Raw genomic sequence first — 12,315 nt, 5'->3', positions numbered from 1 at the left:
CCTTAAAATATTTAAGGTAAATAAATACCCTTCATTAATGTGAAACCAAATTGTTTTGATTTCTATTATATTGGGGTCAATGAAATATACAACACAACCTTCGATAAAATATATTATAGAGTCAAATATTTATTGTTATAACAAACATTATGTTAATAAATCTTTGTTGTTGACCAATGCGCTTTATGTTTATTTTCGTAAAAATCAATGGAAATGTAATTGCTATTTATACTAGTTGTGACATCAAGAAAAACATCTTAATTTGTATATATATATATTGTTTCAACAAAATGATCTATATTACATTTATTTATTGCTTTAACTATAATTAATTTATGATACTAGTTATAATTTGGAAATTTTAACCAGAAACAGGGCCATATAGAACTGTATCCTTTGAAACATACTGATTGAATTTGATGAATAAGTTGGGTTTTTTTTTCTTTCTACACTGCGAAATTCACAAATATAGTGAGTTTATTGACTTGATGACAGTTTACAGTGAAGCTGTTTGTGTTTCGTTCCTGAAAAAAAGTATAACAGAGTACCGAACTCGAAGGTAAATTAAAATAGAGGCTCTGAAGAGCCTGTGTCGCTCACCTTGGTCTACAAATGTATATGCATATCATACAAAGGACACTGTCCAATAGAGTTTATGACAAAAATCTATATTTTTTTGCTCTAGTATTACTGATCTTTAAGTCTGTTTGGTTTCTCTCTATATTCTTTAGTTTTTGCTCAAAACACAAAAGATGGTAAACAAGCTTATTTACTAAATCGGCAAAATTTGACTTTTTAATATGTAATAGATCCTGCCTTGCTGATAATTTTTGTTATTTAAAGTAAAATTGAGAATGGAAATGGGGAATGTGTTAAAGAGACAATAACCTGACCACAGAGCACACAACAGCCAAAGGCCACCAATGGGTCTTCAATGTAGCGAGAAACTCCCGCACCCGGAGGCGTCCTTCAGCTTGCCCCTAAATTATTTAAAGTGTTTTTTTCTCTATTATAATTCAATTCTTATAAGACATAAAGAAAAATAAATGTTTCTCTCTAAATATCAAAGTTTTCATGATAATATTCAAAAGATTACAAAACTTAACAAATAAAATAAAAGATTTACTATAAAGGGAAATAACTCTGTATGAGGTCAATTGAAAATTACTTTTTTGTAGATATTACTGTGCTAAACAATTGTGTTGTTATAGTTTATCTCTATTATAAAAGGCAAGAACATAAAAGAAAACTGCCTTAAAATGATCAATTCAGGGGCAGCAACCAAACATTGCAGAGCAAATAGATCTTTACATGAAAAAGTTTCAGAGATTTAAGCCAAAAACTGCAGTTTATCCTATGTTGTATTTTAAGCCATGGCGGAAATATTGGTTGATGGGCGGAGTCATCGGATACTTGTTTTAAACAAGATACTATAAAGACGATTTAGGCCAAGTTTGGTTTAATTTGGCAACCTACATGTAGTTTCAGAGGAGAAGATTTTTGTAAAAGTTAACGGACAACAAACGCAAAGTGCTGAGAAAATCTCAATATCAATTGATCCTTTAGGGCAAGGTAAGATTAAAAAGGACAAGTCCATGAAAATTGACCGATTTAGACGTTTGACTTTTTCAAACAACTGAACGAAAGAAAAGTCTACAATATTCTGTTTCATTCATTTTCATTTTTGAGAAATAAATTTGGCTTTAAAATACATTATGGTGTTTCATACCCCTGAAAAACTGGCTGTACTTGTTGCCTCTTGATTGACATTTGAAAACACTCTATCACCAGCTTGGACATGGACACGTACCTGCAAAAAAAAAATGTCATTCATCATCAATAGAAAATAATTAGAAAAATTCATGAAAAGTTCAAAGAGAAAACTTGGCAATGTGGGTAGCACCTATCATTTCATTACACTCTATTTTGATAAACATAGGACTGGTTAAATAAATCAACACGACTAGCCATACAGTCTAAATTCTTGGGCTCATTTATACCTTTGTTATACCAAAGAAAAAAGAAAAGCATCACTTTAAAAATTAACTTACCTTGGTGGATGTTTCAGTTCTTTGTATTTGACCGGAGCTCTCTGGGTTAAGATTCAAACTTGGAATATTTTCAGAACTCTGTGACAACTAAAATTAATGACAAAATAAATGTTATCACTATTGGATGTACATTCACACTACCATTTAAATGAGACATATATCTTCTTAAAACTATACATCATTATATAGACCCTCATTAACACATTAACGTTTATATAATTTCAATTATAGCATAAATATAGCATCTTGCACTTCTAAAGTTCCATCAAATGTAAGCTATTACCGACAGTAACGTGAAGAATTGCCTTTTTCTTAGAAAATGTCTTAATTTAACTTTGAACTTTGAAGATGTTGAATTTAGAATAATAGAAGATAATTTTCAAACTATATACTGTGTATTTTTTTTTATTTCTGAAATATTCATCTTATAGGATGTCACTATCAGTAAAAATATGTTTTTACTACTGTTTTCTCGAAAGAAAAATAATCAACTGTCAGCTTTTCCTTACTTTTAATGACCCTCTATTAGTCATGTTAGTATTCAGTATAAGTCATGATACACATGTCACAGAGTTGTTAAGTTACAACAGGAGATTTGAAAATGATCACTGGGCTTGAGGCCTCGATAACTGGAGATTTTTTATCTACATTTTTATCGATGTTTTAAGTGTTTATTTGATTATAAACCTATATCTCCCTTTTTTCTTTACTATTACTGTTTTCTCTTGTGTATTCTTTTATTCAGATATAATAGATGTAAACTTAAATGTTTCCTTTGTCATGTTGAGAATTGCTTAAAACTCCTTTTATTACTTAACACAAAAATGAGTTTTCTAGCATCTATTAATAAAACAGATACATGTATAAGATTTAATAAGTAAATAATAAAACATAACAATATAATGTATGTGTAAATTTCACGATCTTGTCACCTCCTTGTTTTCCTTTCATTTCTCTGCTGTCTTTCTTTTTGTTAATGTTTGTTCTTTTGCCTTTTATTGCAGTATGCCATCAACAATGATCAGGTGTAATCTAACAAAACATGACATAGCCACTTCTTTGTCACACAAATCGATATAAGAGCTTAACATCTATGATAATAAAAGATGGATGACATTTTAACAAATTGGAAGCTTTGGGTTTTTAACGGAAGGGAATGAAGAGCTGGAAAATCGGCAGATTTTTTACTCTTGCTGGGAGAATCGCATGTCTAGATCTGATATTATTTGAAATTTGATACTTCCAAATCATATTTAAACAATAGGAGATTATTAATGGTAGATGATATAAAAAGGAAATGTGGTATGATTGTCAGTTAAATGAGAGTACTACCAACTAAAGACAAAAATTCAGGATGTAAACTAAACAGGTAACCATACGACCTTCTACAATAGGCAAAATCCATATCCTAAAGCAATGTGAAGGGTCTAAGTAGGAATAAAATTCGAAATTATTCAATGGAGAAAACCAACAGCCTAATAAGAATAAATCGAAAAGTTGTATGCCATTTCTAAATTTCTTAAACTTCTTGCATGTAAAAATATAACTACTTTCTTGTTTGTTCCCGTGGAAAAGATTCTTTAAAAAATGTTCAATTACAGAGGTGACAATTGGAACTCTATGGCAAAATCATACATTTTTTTTTCAGTCAGAATTCTAGTTCGTCAAAATGATCTCCCCATAACATAACCAGAAGAGTTGCCATTGAAGATTCATTATCTTGCATATTAACTATGGTGTTACCTGTTACATTTAAGATATATCACTGAAAAAAGTATCCACTTGGTAATTTTTTCAATATCAGGTCATCTTTATACTTTGTTGGGAATACTTTTACTAAAAGAAATACTTTCATAGTATGTTAGTCAATTGTATATGAGAAGTTTCGCTTTGTGCTTTTAAATCATTAACAACACGTTCACATAATTCAATCGTTGTTTATAAAATTTCGATCGTTGACAGCATTCTTATCCAGAATTTAAGATGCCTTGACGACAAAACTCTGAAAAATTATAGTTGCCTAAATTGGCAACGAAAACATTTCCTGAAGTATAGTATTTATGTGTTTTCCTTCTTGAATTGGGAATATAGTCGGCACTACATTCTATATAGTTGAGTGGTTCCTGATGCTGGATTATAACCTAGAGGGTATGGTCTGGGACTTTTTATACAACTAATATGTCCTGATAATTGGGAACAAGACTTAAAAATAATTGTCAAAATGATATGAACTGATAGTAACTTCAAAATATCATTAATCCAACACACGTAGTTGTTATCAAACAAACTTAAGCAGAACACTTAACAATTGATGATGCAATAAAAGCAATACATATGTCTTGCCTGCCGTGACTTTAATCTCACATGAGAAAAAAAAAAGAATATTGGGCAGATGGAAGTACAGATAGAGATAAACAAGTACACCATATAAGATATAATAAAAATCATACTTTCTATAACTACTATATACATTTTTAACTTACACAAGGCGTTATTATTTCTAGATCTGACCATTCATTGTTGAACTCGTGAGTAGTTGTACATTCCTCACAATAATATATTTTATCTTGCTCTGCACTAAAATCAATCAATCCGGTAACGGAGTCTGTGTTTTTGAGGTCACATTTCCACTTTTTCTCAAATTTTACATTTGACATCTTGAATCTTCTACTTATTATCTTGTCTATTTCCTCTGTCACAAAGGATGCAATGTGTTTGTACATGCCGGTTTTAATTTCCTTTCTGAATTCTAAAACCTGAATTTGAATCAAATTTGGACATGTCCTTAAAAGTAGTTTTCTTAACTTTATTGTCTCCTCTAATTCAAATACAGCAATACCTCTGAAAAGTGCAATTTCTCTCTTCTCCTGTCTAGGGGTATCTACTACTGCAATTTTATAATTCCTGCTCAATGAAGCAATCAAATGATTAATAAGATGTGGTGGTAGAAACCTTAACTTAAAACATAACCAGGTGGATTTCTTACAGGTATCCTTGGTCACATTGAACATCTCATATATGTCATTTTCTGGTTTTGATTTGACCATGCAAGGTACATAGTAGCAAGGTTTTTCATTAGCATTGTCTCTGGTTGCTGGTATGATTATATCAAATTTCTCCATAATATTCAGGATAGCATCTTTATGTTGCTCATGTTTATACAAAACATTTCTTTCATCTTTAAATATATCGTCCAAAACCTCAGTATGTAATATTCCTCTAACATTTAAATCCTCCAATTTTTCCTTCATTTTATGTCTGCTTACATCAAATTGAAATTTCTCTGCTGTTACTATGCATTTAAAAGCGTCGGACAGCCACTGTGTATCTAAAATAATAAAATCAGGAAGATCCCCAAAATAAACTATAGCTCTTATTTCATGGTGAAATTTCAAAAACAACATAAGTTCCTCATCATTCATTGGCATTGGTGTTTCAAGAGAGATTTTCATCAGTTCCTTAAAAGTTATAATTGGAATTTGTAACTCTATCATCTTCTCTTGAAGACTTTTTTCCAGCTGTGTAAATTTCAATGGGTAGGCTTTATTCCATGATTTCATTCCTCTGGCTAAGGTTAATATGTCCTGTTTTATTTTCTGGAATACACTATCATCATCTTTTGTATTTGAAATGAAGTATTCAGATCGTATATGTCCACAGGCATCATCTGAAACACCTTTCACGTAGCTTTCAATCTTCTTCTTGCATTCAATCCCTATCTGTAATAAAAGCATTTTAATTACTAAGTATGTGATAAAGGAAACCGAACAAAAACATGTCAATGTTAAAAATGAGGTTAACTGACATAAATATATTAGAAAGGGAAGGATATCTACATGTATGTTTAATTTGCCTCATGTATCTTTCGTCCCTCTTTTATGACCGTTTTAAAAATTAGAAAAATCGATGGGCGACCTTTCTTTTTATTTCTGACTCATCATATTGGGTGGGCATTCTAGAAGTTTCAAGTCCGTCTGTTATGTACATATATTATTTTAAATCGTCATAATTTATATATCAAATTATGGAGGACCTGAAATACTTTGGGACCTTCATAAATACTTTAGGATATCCTGGAGTCGCATTCTGTTGATCATCTAATACCTAATGAATATGAATTAAAGGGCCTCCTGAAATAAAGCAATTTCTATCCTATCATCAATTATTTGTGTAAGTCCATACTAGAATTATCCTCAAATAGAATAATGGAGGTCCTGAAACATTTCAGGATAAAAGGCAATCAGCAAGCAAATTTTCAAGGTCCTGAAATTTATCTGGAGGTGGTGAATGAAAATATGTATGAATACCCAGAATTCAAATATGTATTCCTAAACTATTTCCAGGATGCTGGGTGATTATATGTTTGGATACCCTGAATTTAAATATGGAGCTCCTGAACTATTTCAGGACGTGCTGAACTATCGTTTGTATGGTTATCCAAATTCAATTACAAAGGTTCTGAAATATTTAAGTGTCTCCAAAAATACATGCATTTTTAACTTAATACACCTCTTACTAAATTGAATAACTTCTCCTAGTTTTATATAAAGTCCATTCATTTAAGTGAATCACTAGAATTTTATTGCATGCGAAATATGGGAATTACATAGAGCACATATTTGGTAGTCAACAATAATACATCTTTGTCAAAGACATCAATTTAATCTACAATCTAATCATTTATATCACTACGACACCAAATGTCTACAATAATTTGACATCGAAACAATGTTTGTTATATCATTTTAGTGATAATTTCTCTCTTAACACTTTGTTTTAATATGTATAGAGTACTACATTAAAGTCTGGTATATATGGTGATTATTTTTAAAACAACATGGTCGATGACACTGTTGGTAGATGTTTCGTATATTGCTGTTCATTTCATTATTTTGGTCAATTTTACCAACACAAGTTATTAATATTATTTACTAAAATCATACATATTTAAGATTTTTTTGTGGTTATCAAAATCGAAGACTAGATGTCTCCTTTCTATCAGTGATAAAGAAGGAACGTTTGGTCTTGAACTTGTCTTATCTAACATCATTCAAGATGTGGTGTGAATATGCAAATGAAAATCAGTATGCTGTTAGGGTTTGTATGCTTTGAAAAATATTGTTCTATGTTGTAAGGGTTTGTGTGCTTTAAAGACATGTTGTCCTGTACTGTTCTTTGTCAAAGCAAAGCATCAGACCAGTGAACTTTGTAATAATATATATTGATCTAATTAAACACTATTTTGTTTATTCAGGTAAATAAATCAATAAGGGTTGGCTTTCTCTATGAACAAATTTAAAGGTCCTAGCAAATAAAGAACACAGAAAACAAGCATAACAAAAGTTATTGTATAAATTAAATTGGACAATATAACTAACAAAGGTTTAAATTCCTTCAAACAACCAGATGACACTGTTTGAAAGTATATTTTTTTCTAATAATTTAAATCTACTTTCAACGAATTTGCCTCTTCCTTTTCAAAAATATTGATTCCTTGACTTTTGTCATTATAGTAACCCAAATCTTATTCATTCATGTAAAGTTAACCCTGTTTGTACTGTAATACAATTAAATGGTTTTTTTTCTGCTTTTACTTGATATGAATATTTTAATATTGTATGCATGTTTGACGGTGATCTCACATACCGTTTCTCCCTTTGCATTTATGACTTTGTCTTTATGTGAACCAACAAGAATTACTGGTGGATCACACTTATTTGTTTCCTCTTTCTCCGTACTCTCATCCATTGTAACACTGTCAGGTTCATTTTGCTGATCATCAAGTCTACAGTAGCAATGTATTGAATTCATCCACAACTGAAACATGTCTACAAAAAATGATTTGTATTGAATTCATCCACAACTGAAACATGTCTACAAAAAATGATTGTAGCATTAATCAATTTCTAGAGGTGTTCATTTTAGTTATTACCACCCGTTGCTTACCTTATCATGCTTATCATATTATAATATGATACTACAGGAATTTAATAAGTATCAAATATTTTTGTGTCAAATAGATGAATAGGGAAATACATTATAGATGTTCAAGATAATAATAAAAATCAATACCTAAAGGAACATACGTACATAATAACATAGTAATGCAAAATATATAAATGTATAGGTATTATGTACAGGCTGAATTTTGAACCTGTATAAGTTAAAACTGCATAGCTAGTATATTTATTGATTTCAACTCTGTTTTTCGGAAGGATTTATATAGTATAATGTTATAAAATAACAAATCAAATACAGTTGGACAAATAAATGCCCCTATTACATAATATCCATACAGAAGTTTTGATAAAGGTGAACTGAAGCTACCATTAGGAACAAACAAAAAAAAGGCTTACAGACGAATGCACAGAAGGAAATATATTTGAACTAATATATACATGTACCCCAGTTTAAAAGAAGTATGTTTGCCCATTTCTGTTCAAAGAGATATAACTAAAGTTAATGTAATCAAGTCAGTCTTGTTAGCAAAGTTTTGAGAAAACGGGTGAAGGGTACAAGAAATGATTATACCAGAATCATGTTCATCCCGTATCATTTTTTTCTTTTCAAATTTATGTATTTTTCAATTACTTATAACAAACACGTTTGAATATGCATTTGGTACTTAAAACTAAGAAAAGTCCTAAATTTACACAAGAGTGCATACACTGAAATGTCTCGCTTTCTTTACTGATTATTGATATTATGTTGATAGTCCTAAGTATAAAGCTTTATTACAACTGTCACATAGACTTAACATTAACCAAGATAGATAAACAAAGACCAATGAACCATGAAAATGAGGTCAAGGTCAGATGAACCATGCCAGGCAGACATTTACAGCTAACAATGCTTCCATACATTAAATATAGTTGACCTATTACTTATAGTTTAAGAAAAATAGACCAAAACACAAAAACTTAACACTGTGCAATGCACCATGAAATTAAGATCATAGTCAAATAAAACTTGCTGGACTGACATATAAATCATAAAATATTTCCATCAACCAAATATAGTTAACCTTTGGCAATATGATATTAGATAAAAAGACCAAAACTCACAAACTTAACTATAACCAGTGATTCATAAAAATGAGGTCAAGGTCAAATGACATCTGCCCACTAGACATGTACACCTTAGGCTTAAATTAAAATATTGTTTGTTTGCCCTTTACCGACCGACCCTACAAATTCGTTCCGCCTTAACATCTTTTATTTGTATTTACCAGCAAGATTTTATTTTTATTTTATTTTTTCGTTCCTATCAAAAATCTTATATTTGTATTTCCCGCTCAAAACTTTTTTACCGGAATCCTCAGGGTTTTATCTTTATCGTGAAAGGTCTAGTCCGTTTTGTATCACGTGAGCGTTTGACATGAGTACTTGCATTTAGAGTTTCAAAGCATTTGTTTGAAATCGATGTTGAACGCTTTGAAATCATGATATGACGTACGTTAACCAGGGATGATTCCACTATATAGTTTAGGGCCACTTGGCGGCCCTAAAAATATTTGTGAATATAAATTCCCAATTCATGAAAATAAAATAAAATTCGGTTTTCCAGAAAAGTTTAGGATTTTATTCGTTATAGGTTGAAAAATATAGGCAAAGTATAGATGTTTACAGTGTCCTATATTTTGACTTTAGTGAACGATTTGATTCTGTCATAGATATCTATGATTATGTCAACGTTTGGTAAACAATTTTAGCAGCCAGATTCAATTGATTAAAATGTTATTGGATTATTTGATCTCGTAAAAGTAGATCGCCTAGCAGGTTGATCAAAAACATGTTTGTCAAAATTGGTGTGAAAGCAGACCTCGGCTAAGAGCAAGTTCAAATTTTGATATAATATTGATTAATCCATTTTTATGGGCGCTGATCTCGTAAAAGCAGATCGCCCAGAAGAGCTGCATGGTTATATAATTTGATGAAAATACCGGTAAATTATTTTATATTTGGCTTTATTTCATCAAAAGACAAAAGTTTGAGCGTTTTTGAATAGTAATGTTGATGATTAGACTATTCATGAAATACGATATGTCACCATTTAATATAGAACTGTTTCAAAAGTTATGAAAATGATCCTTTCTTCTTCTCAAGAATACCATCAACTTTTTGAGAATTACTTTCCGGCCCATGCATAAATAGTTTTAAGTTAATTTCAAATATTCTTTTATTTATTTATGAAATTTACAATTTTTCCAAATATTTTTAAAGTTGACTGGTCAATTGCTTTAAATATCTTATATATTAAGTATATATATAAACTTTTGTAATTGTCTTTCTGAATACGACAATGGACCAGTTCAATTTGAAATCCATTTTAATCAAGGTAAACTTATAAAGATGACCTGTTGAAAAATACCAAATGGATGATTTTTTTTTCATTGGTTTATATGGCAAGCCATTTTGCTATTTAATTAAATTTCAAGATATCTTATACACTTTATAAGATATCTTGTATAGTTTATGATATATTATATGAAATATCTTACAGATTATATAAGATATCTTATAAAGTTTATGAAATTTACAATTTTTAAAATAATTTCATAAAATATAAGAGATATCTATAAAATATATAGTTTATAAGATATCTTATATAAATTTCTTTATAAGATATCCCATAAACTATATAAGATCTCTAAATCTAACTTATCTAAATTATAAAAGATATTTATAAGATATCTCATATACTTTATGAGATCTTTAATAAACTTGACATTTGATTAAATAGTCAAACGTCTTGCCATAGATTTATGGAAGCTGGTATATATGTTTATGTATACGTTATATGCCCAGGTTACTTTAAAGTAAGGCGTCAAAGTAAAAAAAATATATTAGCCTTTCAAGACGTCATAATTATTTGGACTAGTGCATCATGTGCACTGATATTCATGTAATACAACTTCCCTAGTCATGCTAGTCTCAATCCAGTAACTTTCAAGTAATCTGGTGATCATATCTATGTGATCAGAATCATATATATCATAATCAGTAGCCCATCCATAATTATTCAAAATGTTACAACTTCTTAAATCAGTGCAGAGGTTAAACTTAGTATACATTTCCGTTTTTACAGGAAAATGATATGATTTCGTCTTAGATTTTATGCATAAAAAAAATCCCAATTGAGATAAAAATTCCCAATTTGATGTTCAAGGGACCTATTTGAAAACACCTGGAATCATCCCTGGTTAACTCTGTATCTTTATACTTGAAGAGCAGGGTTCATTTACAAAAAAATATCAACGTGTGTAAACTGACATCCGTTGTATTCTATATTGGGATGACCTTTTGTGATCCGTAGATCAGGATGATTATGTTAACGATGCCTTCGACCAGCATTGCTATAATTTATTTATATATTATCTGACATGAACCAAAGGTGACAAAAGCCTGTGAAGTGGAGAATATATGGCAGTAAAATCGCCCAAGTTTTCCATACAGATCATTTATAAATGCGATGTAAAATATGTGACAATTGAGTTTATTAAGTCTTGTAGCATTTTTATTGGAAACATAGTCACACACGGAAATTTAAACACTCTAGGGACTTTTTCTACTTGTAATGTATGCCTGTCTGGACATATTTTAACAGGACAAAATTATCTCTTACAGAAAACCTTTAGGTAGAGGTAAGCGTACAAGGTACGTAGTACAGAATATTAGTGCAAGTTAAACGTTGAAAATATGCGGCACAGCTCTATATTTTAATATTTGAAAACAAAATAGTAGTGCATATGAATTAACTTCACATTCTACATTATATTTTTTTCGAAACATAGTCCCAGAACTTATTAGCAAAAGCAAAACAGACAAAAATGACGTTATACAGATTTTGTATCTATGAAATAAAATATTATACCTACCTGCCTACCCATGAAAAAAATTATACCGAGCCAAGTTATTTTTTTGAGGAAAAAAATATAATATTATACCTACCTACCTACCCTGTTTCAAAACATAGGGTCGGAAAAGGGCAAACAAACAATATTTTAATTTAGGCCTTACAATCATTCCATACAACACATATAGTAGACCTATTGCATAAAGTATAAGAAAAAAACAGAACAAAACACAAAAACTTAACTATAACCACTGAACCATGAAAATGAGGTCAAGGTCAAATGACATCTGCCCACTAGACATGTACACCTTACAAGCATTCCATACAACAAATATAATAGACCTATTGCATAAAGTTTAAGAAAAACAGACCAAAACACAAAAACTTAACTAAAACCACTGAACCCCGA

At 30.2% G+C, this 12,315-nt stretch overlaps 2 protein-coding genes across 2 annotated transcripts in view; both read right to left on the bottom strand.

The window, feature by feature from the left end:
* The window catches only part of LOC139499564 (uncharacterized), a 690,384-nt gene that overhangs the window by 491,254 nt on the left and 186,815 nt on the right, over positions 1-12,315 (bottom strand). The window lies entirely within an intron of this gene.
* Positions 1-12,315, bottom strand: part of LOC139499565 (uncharacterized) — a 156,831-nt gene that overhangs the window by 9,597 nt on the left and 134,919 nt on the right. The window contains exons 8-11 of the mRNA XM_071288300.1: positions 7,698-7,879; positions 4,535-5,770; positions 2,052-2,138; positions 1,730-1,810 (exon numbers count right to left, since the gene is read on the bottom strand). Coding sequence (XP_071144401.1) covers positions 1,730-1,810; positions 2,052-2,138; positions 4,535-5,770; positions 7,698-7,879 — 1,586 coding nt within the window. The remainder of the gene's footprint in view (positions 1-1,729; positions 1,811-2,051; positions 2,139-4,534; positions 5,771-7,697; positions 7,880-12,315) is intronic.

The sequence above is a fragment of the Mytilus edulis genome, chromosome 12 (genome assembly GCF_963676685.1).
Source record: "Mytilus edulis chromosome 12, xbMytEdul2.2, whole genome shotgun sequence".
In the NCBI taxonomy this organism is placed as follows: Eukaryota; Metazoa; Mollusca; class Bivalvia; order Mytilida; family Mytilidae; genus Mytilus; species Mytilus edulis.
This window is presented reverse-complemented; position numbering and strand designations above follow the sequence as displayed.